We start from the raw sequence: 19,597 nt of genomic DNA, 5'->3' as shown, positions 1-19,597 counted from the left end.
AGCAACACGATGTAGCCACGAAAGTGCCATAGACCGTGAGTTGGAGGCCCGGTCATGCAGGGCATGAGTCAAAAAGTTGTCTTCCTTCGTCAAATGTGTTACTATGTTAATTATCAAATATTTTGCACAATGTATCATATGCAATATGTGACGGTGATCCGAAGATAAAGATTTGAATTTCCTGTCGTAGTTGTACCAAGAGAAATATTTATAATATATGTACAATTTGCATCCATGTATTTAATACATTGTGATGCAGGTTTTCATATTATCTAATAGACGACTTCCACAACGATCATGTCAGGGTATTGGGCCGACTATCACTGCGCCATTGAAACGTTCTTTTTTAAGAACGCTGATGTGGCATAGTGGTATAATCTGCAGGTATTTCTGGCTAGCTAGGCGATTGGGTGCCGTAGATCGTGAGTTCGAGGCCTGGTCAGGGCAAGAGTCATAATGTTGTATTCTTCGTCAATTGTGTTACTATGTTAATTATCAAATATTTAGCATAATGTATCATATGCACTATGTGTTGATGATCTGAAGATATAGATTTGAATTTTCCTGTCGTAGTTGTACTCGACAAATATTTATATATATATATATATGTATGTATACATCCATATCGACTTAGGAATAAATGTAGTCCTTACACTGATATGAACATAATTCTGATAGAAAACTAAGCAATTACCTTTTATCTATCATTAAAATTACCAAATTGTTTTAATTGATTAAATCTACCTCTACCAAGTTATATATCTTAATGCGAAATTATATGAAGCCTGCAGGTGAGTGGGTTGAATGGAATACGCCCACCATCGACTCAGGCATCCTGTCCTGCCCGACAGCTCAGCATAGTTTTTGTCAATAGATGAAAATTATGCAAATGAATCATAAATCAATCAGGGATATATAGTCCATCATTGTCAGAGCTGACAAAATGTCATCAAATTTATAATAATGCAGCCACAAGCTCCAGTTGATTGATAATCTAGTTGTACCTTGTCAATGTAACAAATTCATACAATCAGGAAGATACGTAACAAAATTGTACGTACACAAGATGTAACAAAATCGGACCCTCCTTAATGTAACAAAATAATATACATACACCAGATGTAACAAACTCATACTCTCCTTAATGTAACAAAATAATATACATACACAAGATGTAACAAAATTGTACCCTCCTAAATGTAACAAAATAATATACATACACAAGATGTAACAACATCGTACCCTCCTTAATGTAACAAAATTAAGGTCTACACAAGATGTAACCAAATTGTACCCTCCTAAATGTAACAAAATTATATGTACTGATGAAACACAATCGTACCCTCCTATCAATGTAAAATTATACGTACACAAGATGTAACAAAATCACACCCTACTGCATGTCAGAAAATCATACTCTGCTGTATGTAGCAAACGATACTCTCCTATAGCTACATATAACAAAATTATATTATTTATATATTTTATAAAATCACATCTTAGACAGGTATATAACATCACACCTTAGAGACAGGTATATAACATCACACCTTAGAGACAGGTATATAACATCACACCTTAGACAGGTATATAACATCACACCTTAGACAGGTATATAACATCACACCTTAGAGACAGGTAACATCACACCTTAGACAGGTATATAACATCACACCTTAGAGACAGGTATATAACATCACACCTTAGAGACAGGTATATAACATAACACCTTAGACAGGTATATAACATCATACCTTAGACAGGTATATAACATCACACCTTAGAGACAGGTATATAACATCACACCTTAGGGACAGGTATATAACATCACACCTTAGAGACAGGTATATAACATCACACCTTAGACAGGTACATAACATCACACCTTAGACAGGTATATAACATCACACTTTAGAGACAGGTATATAACATAACACCTTAGACAGGTATATAACATCATACCTTAGACAGGTATATAACATCACACCTTAGAGACAGGTATATAATATCACACCTTAGACAGGTATATAACATCACACCTTAGACAGGTATATAACATCACACCTTAGACAGGTATATAACATCACACCTTAGGGACAGGTATATAACATCACACCTTAGAGACAGGTATATAACATCACACCTTAGACAGGTACATAACATCACACCTTAGACAGGTATATAACATCAAACCTTAGACAGGTATATTACATCACACCTTAGACAGGTATATAACATCACACCTTAGAGACAGGTATATAACATCACACCTTAGACAGGTATATAACATCACACCTGTCCTTAGACAGGTATATAACATCACACCTTAGACAGGTATATAACATCACACCTTAGACAGGTATATAACATCACACCTTAGAGACAGGTATATAACATCACACCTTAGAGACAGGTATATAACATCACACCTTAGACAGGTATATAACATCACACCTTAGACAGGTATATAACATCACACCTTAGACAGGTATATAACATCACACCATAGACAGGTATATAACATCACACCTTAGAGACAGGTATATAACATCACACCTTAGACAGGCATATAACATCACACCTTAGAGACAGGTATATAACATCACACCTTAGACAGGCATATAACATCACACCTTAGACAGGTATATAACATCACACCTTAGAGACAGGTATATAACATCACACCTTAGAGACAGGTATATAACATCACACCTTAGACAGGTATATAACATCACACCTTAGACAGGTATATAACATCACACCTTAGAGACAGGTATATAACATCACACCTTAGACAGGTATATAACATCACACCTTAGACAGGTATATCACATCACACCTTAGACAGGTATATAACATCACACATTAGACAGGTATATAACATCACACCTTAGACAGGTATATAACATCACATCTTAGACAGGTATATAACATCACACCTTAGACAGGTATATAACACCACACCTCAGACAGGTATATAGCATCACACCTTAGAGACAGGTATATAACATCACATCTCAGACAGGTATATAACATCACATCTTAGAGACAGGTATATAACATCACACCTTAGACAGGTATATAACATCACACCTTAGAGACAGGTATATAACATCACACCTTAGACAGGTATATAACATCACACCTTAGACAGGTACATAACATCACACCTTAGACAGGTATATAACATCACACCTTAGAGACAGGTATATAACATCACACCTTAGAGACAGGTATATAACATCACACCTTAGACAGGTACATAACATCACACCTTAGACAGGTATATAACATCAAACCTTAGACAGGTATATTACATCACACCTTAGACAGGTATATAACATCACACCTTAGAGACAGGTATATAACATCACACCTTAGACAGGTATATAACATCACACCTTAGAGACAGGTATATAACATCACACCTTAGAGACAGGTATATAACATCACACCTTAGAGACAGGTATATAACATCACACCTTAGACAGGTATATAACATCACACCTGTCCTTAGACAGGTATATAACATCACACCTTAGAGACAGGTATATAACATCACACCTTAGACAGGTATATAACATCACACCTTAGACAGGTATATAACATCACACCTTAGACAGGTATATAACATCACACCTTAGACAGGTATATAACATCACACCTTAGAGACAGGTATATAACATCACACCTTAGAGACAGGTATATAACATCACACCTTAGAGACAGACAGGTATATAACATCACACCTTAGACAGGTATATAACATCACACCTTAGACAGGTATATAACATCATACCTTAGACAGGTATATAACATCACACCTTAGAGACAGGTATATTACACCACACCTCAGACAGGTATATAACATCACACCTTAGACAGGTATATAACATCACACCTTAGACAGGTATATAACATCACACCTTAGACAGGTATATAACATCACACCTTAGACAGGTATATAACATCACACCTTAGACAGGTATATAACATCACACCTTAGAGACAGGTATATAACATCACACCTTAGACAGATATATAACATCACACCTTAGACAGGTATATAACATCACACCTGTGTGTATATATGTACACCCCTGGAATATCCAGGTAAACAAGTTAGGATGCACCACACAGCCCTTAGCTAGCAGTGATTGCAGCGCTATCATAAAGTCACATTTTATGATTATAAACAAAGCTAAGATCAAGGTCATTCTCAGGTCTCCTGTACATGTTTTTCCAAAATGCAGTCAAGCATGAAGTTTACCTGGACAGTGAATACACAGACTTCCTCTAAGCTGTGTACCTGGTATCCAGCACAGGTATGCAGAAAAAATGTAGGTGTGTAGCATGTGTATACAGTTACTGCTATACTGGTATCAAAACAAACTGGTGTATAGAGATAATTATAAGCTGATCATTTGGCGAGATGTTTATAGGGTCTGGGTTGTGAGAACATGGCTTAAAAACACCACCAGGTGAATAGAACGACATTGTATGCTTTTAAGCTAATCTCATTTGGTATGTGTATTAATTGTATGTAACTCTAAAAAGCATTAAACCAGACGACATTACATTTATACCTACCAGTATTTTAGACCAAATAAATTTCTACTGTAAGCGGCAGACTTTATATATAGATACACAAAAGTCTTCACGCATCAATTGAACTTTCATTACTTGTTTTTTCTTCCATTTTTAAGTTAACTCGGAAGTTTTTATCATTTTTTCTTTCCACAGATAATAAAATAATCTTCCATGTTTATCATTGTTGTGTTCTAGATGTTTGTGACAAATTTTAAACTGATATCGGGGGTTAATCAAGGATTTGGGGAATACTACCAATTATGAAATTTAGGATGAATGAAGTGCCGCAGCGTCTTTAGTTACTCTTTAAACTTTTAACATTTCACAGCAATTCTTAGCTAAATTTCTTACATATTTCATCAAAATTTGGGTGTTTTCCCTTGTTTTTCAGAATTTTCACCTGTTTTATGGGACTTTTTCTTGATGGGGAATTTTTTTTTTTTTTTTTCAAAGGGGAAAACTCCATCAGCGGGGAATACTACCTAATTTCGGTAGTAAAATCGGTCTAGATTAACCTCTGGATATACAAATCAGACAGAAACATCTGCTTTGTGTATTGAAAACACACTATTTCTGATAACATATGGAGTCTATTGACTCGTGTAAGAAAATCTTCCTAAATACAATGTCAACATATTCTATAACTTGATAAACCGTGCAGGGGGACATATGACATTTTAAAATCTAGACAATCAAGCATTCCTCAGATTGTGATTGATCGAATGAACTCCCACACAGGAAACCACATGGTATATAATTCATTGTCCTGTCTGGTGAGTAAACAAGAATCTTGAAAAACAAACAAAAAATGGATGTCAAATCAAAGCTAGTGCTTTAATCCACTAGATTTCAAATTAATCATAAATACTTAATTTTGCAATTACTAAGGTATCAGTCACCTAGACTGATACACATATATACCTAAAATAACGTCGTATATCAGTTTTAAGATTTTTTATTAACTAAAATTATGAAATATCATACCAGTTTAAGTTTTTTTATTAACTAAAATTATGAAATATCATACCAGTTTTAAGTTTTTTTTATTAGCTAAAATTATGAAATATCATACCAGTTTTAAGTTTTTTTTATTAACTAAAATTATGAAATATACCAGTTTGAAGTTTTTTTTATTAACTATAATATTATGAAATATCATACCAGTTTTAAGTTTTTCTATTAACTATAATATTATGAAATATCCAGCTTTATTTTTTCATTTTTTTTTATTAAAACATTGCTAAAAGGAGAGTCGGGACAGGACTGTCATGGGGTAACGCTGCAAATTGTTGACACTCCACAGTGTGATGAGGATCGCAGCTATAGCATCGGGACGGGACAGGACATGTCATTAGTTAATTGAAGTACACTTACTTATAAATGCTTGACTTCATCAAGAACTATTAACATTATTTGATTTTTGATAGCACATTATCAGATTATTTTATTCATTTAACTTGCACATTTTAGGTGTTTTAGGCTTTCGCACCTATATATATATCAATCTAAAATAATTATAACTAAAAATCAAACAAATTTTCAAACTGCCTTTGCATGTCCTTGGAATTTGTGATAACCATTTAAATTCTTTGTAAAGCCATTTGTACGTAGCTATAAAGACAAGATCTTTCATATGCAAGTAATACAACACCCAATACACAATGATACGCATTAGAGGTGTATAGAAAGAATGTTTACTTTTTTGATAATTGGAATAAATCAATGAAAAAGATGGTTTATGTGGAAATGCAATTAAACTGGTAAGAGAAATGTGTGGGTGTCAAAATACCACAATACTATAACAGGAATGCTGGGATGACATTCCACATATTCACTCAGGTGATAGATTTATAGGAGCAAAACTGAACGGGGCAGTACTTTACGAGTGACAATCCAGACAGCATATTAACGTGTACAAAATGTACATTGCACAGATATTTCATTATTATTTTAACTTTGCTTAAAATTTGTAATTTATTCCCATGCATGTTATCTGCTTTATTTATTATCATCACTACTATAATTTTTAATAAAAAAATAATCAAAAAAGTTCTCTCAAATATATATCAATGATGACTTATATATATATGGGATGGGAAAATACATAAAAGTTGACAGTAATTAAATTATCTATGTCAATCTATGTAAAAAAGTTACTTTTTTTGACTCCTAAAATTGATTTGATTCAAGTTTAAAGTTTTTTTGAGAAATAAAATATCTTAATCGCAAAACAAACAAAAAACACAATTTTGTAATGGAGAATTATTGAATTATCAACTTTGTATAGGAGACAGGGTATTATTGTGGTTCTTCGGTTATAATGGATGTGATCGGGCTGAAGATATGTATTGGTCACTGCCTGTCTTATACTGACAGAAATGGATATGACCTAAACTGGACATGGCATGGTCCTGGTTAGCTAGAGCTGGGCAAGGCCCAGACACCTCTGATCTGGCTGCAGGCTGTCAGGTGAAAAACAATCCGTCATCAGGTGTTCAGGTGTAGTCAAGGTGTGAACTACAGGTAGCATATTACCAATAAAGTCAACAAGTCAGGAGCCAACACACACAGGCCAGCTAGAGTTAGTTGCTGGAGGGACTCATCCATCTTGGTCTAATCACAGTTTTGAACGGTCAGGACAGGGAATATACACTATTTACCTCCCCAAATATTTACTCTAGTTGTTGTGTCAATCTTGATATCAGATTTTCGTAAGAATGTATTTGTCTATTTGTCTGTATATTTCTGAGAGTTGCTAGAGCAGTACAATGTCCATATATGTACCTTCTTCTTCCCCCCCCCCCCCTCAAAGTAAGGTGTGACCTTGACCGGGGGGGGGGGGGGGGGGGGGGGGGGGGGCAGCTAATTTAAACACCATGCAATGACAAACTATTAGTTGATAAATTACTTCAACAGATTTCTACACATTTTTAGTTTGTTATTTTGGGGATAAAATAAAGACTTGTACCCTTTAAATTCCTATAAAGAGTTGAGGAATTGGTGCGGAATCATAATCAAATCAAAATCACTTTCACATAAATTTACCACTGCGTAATTCTTGTTAAAGGAGAGGCTTTATTGAACTACAATGGTATTGGCTAGACTCTTTCATATCTGAAATATATATCTTTTTTATTCCTCACTGATATAAGTTATACATCAAACCAATGCCACACACATCCAATTATCTGATCTGTGGCCAAAACAGGCATGCCAGCAATGCAATAAGCTACAAAGCACAAAAGCTGTGAATTTGTCTCCTTGAAGTAGTAAAATAATCATGTGTTTGACTCCTTTTCGTGTGATATCTTACAATTTTGCCAAGTATATGTATACTCTAGCTTAACAGTCTCCGCTTTGCAGTTTATCACACAAAGGATTGAATACATGGATCTTCTTCAGACTCCCGACCATTAATTCTATAGCTTATTGTAATCAACACTTGGTTCAGTTCAATTCATTTTCATCCTCTGGTTTTTTTAATTTAAAATTTGAAAAATATATCTTACTTTTCGGCAGCCATTCAAATAAAAAAATGTGTTGATCGATACTATGTTGTCTGTACTATATATATATCCTGAATCTGAGTCTTTCATTCCAGCCAGTGAGTTGTTTAAGAAATAATTAACGATGATTCGTGTATTATTGCAGGATATACAACGAGGACGAGGATATTTTGCAATTAACTTAATAACGAAGGCCGCAGGCCTGAGTTATTAATTAAAATTGCAAAATATCCGAGTCCGAGTTGTATATCCTGCAACAATACACGAGTCAAAGTTGATTATTTCTATTCTACCATGTACTGTTTAGTTATGAGATCGACCTCTTTCTAATAGAAAAACAGCAAAGAAACCCCGGGAAAACCTTGTAATTTATTTCTTGAGTATTGCATTATTTGTTGATGAAATATACAGGCAATACAGTACTACGATCAAGAGCATCTATCATATGGCATTGAATATTAGATATTTAAAATTGTAACAGCCGTGACTCACGACCGTGTATTATCGGCACGAGCGTGGGTTATTGGAAAATAATACATGGTTTTAAACCAATCAAAACTAGCCTTACATAGCAAACATGGTAGAATTTAACTTTAACACATTATCATTATTGACTACCAATAATTAATATTACTGAACATTGTTTACAAAAACTTACTTCATGGAGCGGGGCGGGCGGGGGTGGGGTGGGTTAGCAAATATTTGTGTCGTAATTATATAATCATCATTACGACTTTACAGGGAATGTTGTAAGACTGATGAATGTCTCGTTACTGTAAATTATAAGTGTAAGGTGCACAGCTGTGTCTGACCAGCTGGCTCAGTAACTGTGTATTGTTTCCTCAACACAAAGGGGACATTCCAGATAAGTTGCAATACTGTGCAGCTGCTATATAGGGAGTTTATCCCGTGTCATCGCTATCTCCTCGCCCTTGGACTGAAGCTGCTACTGTGAATCACACGAGGGTATCCAATACGACCTAAATATCACTCACCACGATATCCAATGTTAACAGTACAGCTAAACCTTGTAGTCATGTACCCACTTTCACTTTTGTTTTCTCCCATTTGATCTTTTTAAATATATTTTTCCACTAGGAACATTTGTCTTCATTCACACAGTCATATATATATGTATTTGTACATGAATTATAAATATTTAGAAATATACGGGAAATTCAAATATCTTTATGAAAATAATTCATAATATGTGTAGTATAATTCGCATTGATAATATAATATATTGCGATCCAGGTATTCATCTCATCTAATAGACGACTTCCACTATGATCATGTCAGAATATCAGGCCGACCATCACTGCTCCACTGAAACATTCTTTGTAAGTTCCTGGGTGAGCACAAGGTATAAGCTGCGGGTATATCGGGCTAGGCCATTGGGTGCCGTAGATTGTGAGTTTGAGGCCCGGTCAGGGTACGAGTCACATGATTCCCCAGGGACAGCCAAACAATCTATCAGGGACTCAATACTACAGGGACTGATCATGCATTCAATCAATATAACATATTGTGAAGACCCACAATCGATCAGTAGCTCATAATCAAGCCAGTTCCCACAATCCACCACAAACCTATAAAGTCCCACAATCCATCAGCGATTATAATGATCAAGCTAGTTCCCACAATCCACCACAAACCTATAAAGTCCCATAATCCATCAGTGACTCATAATCAAGCCAGTTCCCACAATCCACCACAAACTGTGTATACAGTCCCACAATCCATCAGTGACTCATAATCAAGATAGTTCCCACAATCCACCACAAACTATAAAGTCCCACAATCCATCAGTGATTCATAATCAAGCCAGTTCCCACAATCCACCACACACTATAAAGTCCCATACTCCATTAGTGACTATAATGACCAAGCTTATAGTTCCCACAATCCACCACAAACTATAAAGTCCCATAATCCATCACTCATATAATCAAGCTAGTTCCCACAATCCACCACAAACTATAAAGTCCCATAATCCATCAGGGATCACATGATCCTACAATCCATCTTGGACTGTGAAGTTATCCCATGATCCATCCTTCACGTCATCCCTATGCCAATCAAAGACAGAGGATTTCCCATGATTCACAATAGAAGTGAGGCCCACACCTCACCACCCAGGTCCCTATGCCAGACCCAGCCTGGCAGTGAAGTATACAAGGATGCACATACAGCCAAGATAGAGATAAGGGATTAAACACAGCAGACATCTTCCTTCATGCTTCACTGTCATTCCAACCAAGATGCATGCCTGCATACTGCCTTTTTAACTGTAAACAATTTTCACTTGGATCCAATCGGTACTTTCCAATTGTACCCTACGAATCAAACGGCGTTATCACACTTGCCTTCTGTCCAGGTTCTCGCTTTTTTCTCCCATTGAATCAGACATGATCAGAAGTTTGGGACATTTTTATTTGATGTGTTTTTCTGTGTCTGAGATTTTTTATGTAGATTTTAATAAGCAGTCTAATTACATGGCACACTGACACTTGGTGCAGAGACAAACTGGAGTATGAAGTGGCGGGGGAAACAGACTGAACAAATGGCCAACGGTTAAAGTCTGAAGAGATTATTACCCCGCGGTGCATCCATACATTTACCACCGATACAATGAGGTCACATAGTCAGATTATTACCCCGCAGTGCACCCATACATTTACAACCGATACAATGAGGTCACATAGTCAGATTATTACCCCGCGGTGCATCCATACATTTACCACCGATACAATGAGGTCACATAGTCAGATTATTACCCCGCGGTGCACCCATACATTTACCACCGATACAATGAGGTCACATTGTCAGATTATTACCCCGCGGTGCACCCATACATTTACCACCGATACAATGAGGTCACATTGTCAGATTATTACCCCGCGGTGCACCCATACATTTACCACCGATACAATGAGGTCACATTGTCAGATTATTACCCCGCGGTGCACCCATACATTTACCACCGATACAATGAGGTCACATTGTCAGATTATTACCCCGCGGTGCACCCATACATTTACCACCGATACAATGAGGTCACATTGTCAATCTCATCACTCCTCCAATGATATCTTACATTGATGTAACCTAAACATTGCATACATATATAGGCCAATAGGGTGAGAGAATAGTCATTACTCCTTTTAGAAGGAGATTTAAGATTTTTACACTGCCGATTGACTAAGTCGCATTTTTGTGTCAATGATTCTATGATCTTCAGGTGAATTTCATCAGGTTCCCCAATAATAATAGACTGATAAAGCTAACTTGGTTGATATTTTCTAATATCAAATAAATAATTAAAATCTAAATGGTCATTCTCACTATGTTGCCTAACGACATCGCACAAAGGGCAACGTTCTGGTGACCTTTGTTATCTCAATATTTCAATTTCAGGGCCACTTTTTCGGTGTCATCGAACTCGCCCAATCGTACCATCATGAATCTAAAGCTAACAATTTCTGTACAGCATGCACATGAATATATAGGAAACAGATTGACAGATTATGCAAGCTATGCACTCTAGTCAAGCCATTTCACACATATGACATTCACTTCCAAGATTCTGTAAGGAGTAATTTGATTGGTTAATCCAACAAGAGGCCCATGGGCCTTAACGGTCACCTGAGATTTGAAATATTTCAGTTAATTTAATTTAACCTTTTTGACCCCGCCCATCAGCCCTCAGGGGTCAGTCAGGGCCAACATATGCATATTATCAAACTTTCATCCCATGCTGAAAATGTTAACCAACTTAGAATGAATTCCAATAGAAATCAAACAAATCAGTCAAAAATGTAATTTCCCTATATAAACTATAGTAAAATTTAACCCCTCCCCAGGGACAAACTTATGACCCCCGGGTCATTAAATTAATAAATTTTAGTAAAGCATCTTAAGACCCTTCCAACTATAAAGAGTATTTTATTCCAACTTATTTCGGTCTTTAGAAGAAGATTTTTGAAATTTCAGCCAATTTGACCATTTTTAGCCCCGCCCATCAGCCCCTCCGGGTCAATCAGGGCCAACATGTGCATACCCTCAAACTGCCATCCCATGCTGAAAATGTTTACCAAATTAGAATGAATTTCAATAGAAATAACCAATTAAAAGTCAAAAATGTGATTTCCCTATATAAACTTTAGTAAAGTTTACCCCCTCCCCAGGGGCAAACTTGAGAACCCGGGGTCATGAAATTCACAATTTTAGTAAAGCATCATAAGACCCTTCCAACTTTAAAGAGTATTTGATTCCAACTTATTTCGGTCTTGAGAAGATTTTTGAAATTTCAGTCAATTTGGCCCTTTCTAGCCCCGCTCATCAGCCCCTGGGGGTCAGTCAGGACCAACATGTGCATGCCATCAAACTGTCATCCCATGCTGACAATGTTTACCAAATTAGAATGAATTCCAATAGAAATAAAACAATAAAAGTCAAAAATGTTATTTCCCTATATAAACTATAGTAAAGTTTACCGCCTCCCCAGGGGCAAACTTGAGACCCTGGGGTCATGAAATTCACAATTTTGGTAAAGCACCTTCAGACCCTGCCATCTATGGAGTGTATTTGATTCCATATTATCCGAGAGTAGAGAAAAAGATTTTTGAAATTTCAGTCAATTTGGCCCTTTTTAGCCCCGCCCATCAGCCCCTGGGGGTCAGTCAGGGCCAACATGTGCATGCCATCAAACTGTCATCCCATGCTGATAATGTTAACCAAATTAGAATGAATTCCAATAGAAATAAAACAAATAAAAGTCAAAAATGTGATTTTCCTATATAAACTATAGTAAAGTTTACCCCCTCCCCAGGGGCAAACGTGAGACCCCTGGGTCATGAAATTTACAATTTTGGTAAAGCACCTTAAGACCCTTCCATCTATGAAGAGTGTTTGATTCCACCATATCTGAGAGTAGAGAAGAAGATTTTTGAAGTTTTAGTCAATTTGACCCTTTTTAGCCCCGCCCCTGAGGCCCCTGGGGGGTGGGGACCATATAATTTACAATTTTGGTTGACCTTTAGCCATAGAAGCTTCCTGCCAAATTTCATTGAATTTGGTTTAGGGGTTTTGGAGAAGAAGTCGAAAATGTAAATTGTTTACGGACGGACGACGCACGACGCACGACGACAGACAAAAGGGGATTAGAATAGGTCACTTGAGACTTTGTCTCAGGTGACCTAAAAAGCCATCCTGACGAGATCCCTTATACGATGTTGCTAGATGTTCATGTAACATAGTGAGAATGAGCATATATATATATTTTAATTAGATTGTGTTTATTTTAATTAGATTGTGTTTAACAGCAATGTCAAACTTGACCTTTGTTCTTTCATATAAATATATCAAGGGTGTCTGTAAATGTGCAATAGGCCAGAATATTTGACCCTCGGTACTAATAATCGACAGATGTTCTATTGCACGAGGCCTTCATTACTGACATCTCGACTTTCCTGTAGGCCTAGAAGTGACCATGACTGTCGTCGGCAGGCAGTGTTGACATCTGAGTGACTTAGACGCTTGAAAGGGTAGTTTGTATGTGACCAAATTCTAAAGTGTCTCAAGTGTTCAATAGTTCAAAATATAGCTTAAATGTGTATAGTTAAGGAAAACCAAATGCATTATGTAATAATACAAACTATAGCTACTTATAGTCCGATTCATTTGCATGAGCAATCTTTTTTGTACGATAGGTTATCAACAGTTCTTGTTATCAGTAATTTTGTTGGGAAGATCCACAAAAGCAGATCTCTGAAATTAAAATCATTAAAAGTTTCAATACATAACAGTACAAAAACTTTCAACTTCACCCATGGGTCCTTGTACATCGCGATATATCCACTTTACTTACCATTTTACCTCAAATAACAAAGTTCAAAATTTATTTTTTAGTCGTTTATATCCTTACATGAAGGATGTTTTTGACTTACCTAGAAGTTTTTGACAATGATGCAAGTTCCAGCTCCGGGGTTCCCGTTTTCCATCAACAGTAGTCACAGGGCAGTTTTTCGGGGGAACATTAACACATTCTGTAGTCAATTTATTTCCCTTAAAGAAATGATCCGAGAGTTGCATGGAAGGAACAATTTTCGTCCAATCAATAGTGTCGATATAACACAAGTTCGGATTCTTCTCTAATCGAACTGCACCTCGTTCAATGGTTGTCAAGCCAATTAATCCAATGTCCTCCATATCAATTGTTTCGTAGATGACCAGGGAGTAGAAGTAAAATAGGTCCTGGCCCCGTATCACTGCTAGGTTTGGGAAGATTTGACTCAGACTGCGTAGTCCATACACTCGGTAAAGTAACACGTAGTGAGTGACTTCCACCAGATCGGGAAAACTCAGTTGGTCATATTGTCCATGTTTTGGTTTCTCGATCAGAACGATCTTTAGGAAACCTTCAATAACTGTACAGTTCGCCAGCTTCTTCTTGAAATTTTTCACATAATTCCTGATGTCGATACTTTCACAAACTGTAAATAGAGAAAGTAAACATATTAAAATTTTTAAAAAGAATTTTAGTTTGTCATGCTTGAGCTTTCTAAAGTGACATTACCAAATAATGCAACAGCCGTTTTAATGGAAATCTTCTAAAAGTAGATATTCACCAAAAAATGATAGAACAGCCTTTTTAGCACAAGTCCTTATAGCTATTTAACACAATTTCAAACAGATGAAAAATTCAGATAATAAAAACTTATTTGGATTTCAGGGCATTTCATGACAAGTTTGAATTCTTATTTAATGTATTGGTGACTGAAGGAACCAAACAGTTTCTAAAAAATTATTAAGTTTTCAGAGTGTAATAGTTGTGTGTGTTATTGAGTTATACCAACTCAATTGTGGTTGGTTACATTGTACAGGTATGTTTGTTATATTACATTGTACAATTATGTTTGTCATATTACATTGTACAGGTATGTTTGTCATATTACATTGTACAGGTATGTTTGTCATATTACATTGTACAATTATGTTTGTCATATTACATTGTACAGGTATGTTTGTCATATTACATTGTACAGGTATGTTTGTTATATTACATTGTACAGGTATGTTTGTTATATTACATTGTACAGGTATGTTTGTTATATTACATTGTACAGGTATGTCTGTTATATTACATTGTACAGGTATGTTTGTTATATTACATTGTACAGGTATGTTTGTCATATTACATTGTACAGGTATGTCTGTTATATTACATTGTACAGGTATGTTTGTTATATTACATTGTACAGGTATGTTTGTCATATTACATTGTACAGGTATGTTTGTTATATTACATTGTACAGGTATGTTTGTTATATTACATTGTACAGGTATGTTTGTCATATTACATTGTACAGGTATGTTTGTTATATTACATTGTACAGGTATGTTTGTTATATTACATTGTACAGGTATGTTTGTCATATTACATTGTACAGGTATGTTTGTTATATTACATTGTACAGGTATGTTTGTTATATTACATTGTACAGGTATGTTTGTTATATTACATTGTACAGGTATGTTTGTTATAGTACATTGTACAGGTATGTTTGTTATATTACATTGTACAGGTATGTTTGTTATATTACATTGTACAGGTATGTTTGTTATATTACATTGTACAATTATGTTTGTCATATTACATTGTACAGGTATGTTTGTCATATTACATTGTACAGGTATGTTTGTTATATTACATTGTACAGGTATGTTTGTTATATTACATTGTACAGGTATGTTTGTTATATTACATTGTACAGGTATGTCTGTTATATTACATTGTACAGGTATGTTTGTTATATTACATTGTACAGGTATGTTTGTCATATTACATTGTACAGGTATGTTTGTTATATTACATTGTACAGGTATGTTTGTTATATTACATTGTACAGGTATGTTTGTTATATTACATTGTACAGGTATGTTTGTTATATTACATTGTACAGGTATGTTTGTTATATTACATTGTACAGGTATGTTTGTTATATTACATTGTACAGGTATGTTTGTTATATTACATTGTACAGGTATGTTTGTTATATTACATTGTACAGGTATGTTTGTCATATTACATTGTACAGGTATGTTTGTTATAGTACATTGTACAGGTATGTTTGTTATATTACATTGTACAGGTATGTTTGTTATAGTACATTGTACAGGTATGTTTGTTATATTACATTGTACAGGTATGTTTGTTATATTACATTGTACAGGTATGTTTGTTATATTACATTGTACAGGTATGTTTGTTATATTACATTGTACAGGTATGTTTGTTATACGTACAGCCCATATACAAATGTTAACAGCTGCTGTTCTAACAACTAGCTATATAGGACAGTCAACATTTCAATTCACAAGCATTGATCCAAGAATATAGTATCAAATATCAGGTCTGAACAATACATTTTTACATGGTACATGTATAAAGGAACAACAGTAACTAATGGAAATAGATTTATTTACAAGTATTGTAGCGTTTCTAAGGCATAATACATACATTTTTTCATTATTATTTACAGGTTTAAATTCTGAAAAATATTTTAAATGATAATTTCTCCTCTATCAAAGGTAACCCATAAACATGTCATTATTGCTAAATACAACATGTATGTAATGTATCTGCATAAAATTGTATACACAGGTCCATGAAAACAGGTTGAAAATTTTAAAAGAAATTTTAAATGATAATTTCTCCTCAATCAAAGGTAACCAATTGCAATAAAAATGTTATTATAGGTGAATACTACATGCATGAATATATCTAGATCTACATAAAATTGTATACACAGGTCCATGAAAGCAATAAGTGGATAGGCATATTATCACAGATATATAATCAATATTGTAAACTGGGTAGTTCATCAGTCAAGTGTAAACAATGTTTTAATTTTGGTCTATCAACACATGTAAAACATTTATTATTAGGCTAGAGTTGTTCAACTATTTAACAATAATTACATCTGAATGACTGGAGTTGTCCTACTATCTAACAATAATTACATCTGAATGACTGGAGTTGTCCTACTATCTAGGACTAATTACATCTGAATGACTGGAGTTGTCCTATTATCTAACAATAATTATTACATCTGAATGACTGGAGTTGTCCTATTATCTATATATAGCTAGGACTAATTACATCTGAATTACTGGAGTTGTCCTACTATCTAACAATATTTATTACATCTGAATGACTGGAGTTGTCCTATTATCTAACAATGATTACATCAGAATGACTGGAGTTGTCCTACTATCTAACAATAATTATTACATCTGAATGACTGGAGTTGTCCTACTATCTAACAATATTTATTACATCTGAATGACTGGAGTTGTCCTGCTATCTAGGACTAATTACATCTGAATGACTGGAGTTGTCCTGCTATCTAGGACTAATTACATCTGAATGACTGGAGTTGTCATGCTATCTAGGACTAATTACATCTGAATGACTGGAGTTGTCATGCTATCTAGGACTAATTACATCTGAATGACTGGAGTTGCCCAACTATTTAACAATAATTACATCTGAATGACTGGAGTTGCCCAACTATCTAACAATGATTACATCAGAATGACTGGAGTTGTCCTTACCATCTAGGACTAATTACATCAGAATGACTGGAGTTGTCCTTACTATCTAGGACTAATTACATCTGAATGACTGGAGTTGTCCTACTATTTAAATTTTTACCTTTTGGCCCCATTCTTTAGTCCCACCCTTTAGTCCCAAACTTCAGACTCATAAATCTAGATTTTCATGTCCTAGTGATGTTCCAAGTTTGATCAAAATGAGCCGAGTAGTTTTGAAGAAGAAGATTCAAATGTAAAAAGTTGGACAACACACAACGAACATTGAGATAGAGGTTACACAACGAGTGGTTGTTGGATATGGAATTTATTTCACACGAGTGAGTTATTTTTTCAAAGTTACAAAAGACACGAGCTTTAGCGAGTGTTTTTTGCAACTTTTAAAAAATAACTTACGAGTGTGAAATAAATTCCATATCCAACAATTTCAAGTTGTGTGACCTGTTTCTACCACAATAATATCGGTTCGAATCAAAGGGAAACGTGGCCAAGTATAATTTCGCGTATTCAAATAAAGTGTACCGGTGACGTCCGGGACCCTGTGATGTGACGTCATTAGATTATTGATGACGTCAACAATTGCAGCTTGGGTCAAAGTTCACCGTGTTAGCCAATCAAAATGCGTACAGAGTTTATATCATGTGTGGTTTAAACAGATTGTTAATCAACAGCTGTAATGATTAACTGATGGTCTGAGAGTTGAATAACACAGGGTATTGTGGTAGAAGTATATTTATGCCATGATTATGTCTGACTTGACTCTTTGGGACAGGTGATCTATAAAACAATATAAAATGTACATCAAAACAGAACATCTATCTTTCATTGATGAAATATATATAATATGCAGTAAATAATAATATAGATAACACATTCTGTGTTTCTGATCAGCTGTAAAAACAAAACAATATATTATTAAGAGCATGATCCAAGTTACACTGTACAGCAGTACTATACATATAGTACACATGTTCTTTTATGAATGAAAAATTGAACAGCCGGAACAAGGCCTCTGAATACTATATCAACCTCGGCCTCCGAGAATACCACTTGATGTAACATGATAAGGTATATATGTAAAAAGGCACATGCTTTCTGAGCGAGGCTCCCAGGCATAACATCACTCCCCATTCCTCCTACTTTTTCACCTTGACCTCTGATCACAAATATGTATTAACCTTCGTACACTTATATACAGCTGGAGCTAAAGCTATTGGTTGTTTTAGTCTACACTACATGTACAGAGTGCATTTGTACAAGACTCAAAGCCACAGGTGGACAGCTAGAAAGAAAGCATGGATGATTATAGTTATAGGGATGTGGACTATATAGTTATAGAGATGTGGACTATAGTTATAGAGATGTGGACTATAGTTATACAGATGTGGACCATAGTTATAGAGATGTGGACTATAGTTATAGAGATGTGGACCATAGTTATAGAGATGTGGACCATAGTTATAGAGATGTGGACCATAGTTATAGAGATGTGGACTATAGTTATATGGACCATAGTTATAGAGATGTGGACCATAGTTATAGAGATGTGGACCATAGTTATAGAGATGTGGACCATAGTTATAGAGATGTGGACTATAGTTATAGAGATGTGGACTATAGTTATAGAGATGTGGACTATATAGTTATAGAGATGTGGACCATAGTTATAGAGGTGTGGACTATAGTTATAGAGATGTGGACTATAGTTATACAGATGTGGACCATAGTTATACAGATGTGGACCATAGTTATACAGATGTGGACCATAGTTATAGAGATGTGGACTATAGTTATAGAGATGTGGACCATAGTTATAGAGATGTGGACTATAGTTATACAGATGTGGACCATAGTTATAGAGATGTGGACTATAGTTATAGAGATGT

General features: G+C 35.2%; 1 protein-coding gene across 1 annotated transcript in view; it reads right to left on the bottom strand.

Annotated features, from left to right (window-relative positions):
• The window catches only part of LOC117334736 (insulin-like peptide receptor), a 92,878-nt gene that overhangs the window by 47,432 nt on the left and 25,849 nt on the right, over positions 1-19,597 (bottom strand). Inside the window, 1 exon segment of the mRNA XM_033894529.1 lies at positions 14,045-14,590. Coding sequence (XP_033750420.1) covers positions 14,045-14,590 — 546 coding nt within the window.

Source organism: Pecten maximus, chromosome 9 (genome assembly GCF_902652985.1).
Source record: "Pecten maximus chromosome 9, xPecMax1.1, whole genome shotgun sequence".
Lineage (NCBI taxonomy): Eukaryota > Metazoa > Mollusca > Bivalvia > Pectinida > Pectinidae > Pecten > Pecten maximus.
The sequence above is the reverse complement of the archived record's forward strand: the minus strand, read 5'-3'. Positions and strand labels throughout refer to the sequence as shown.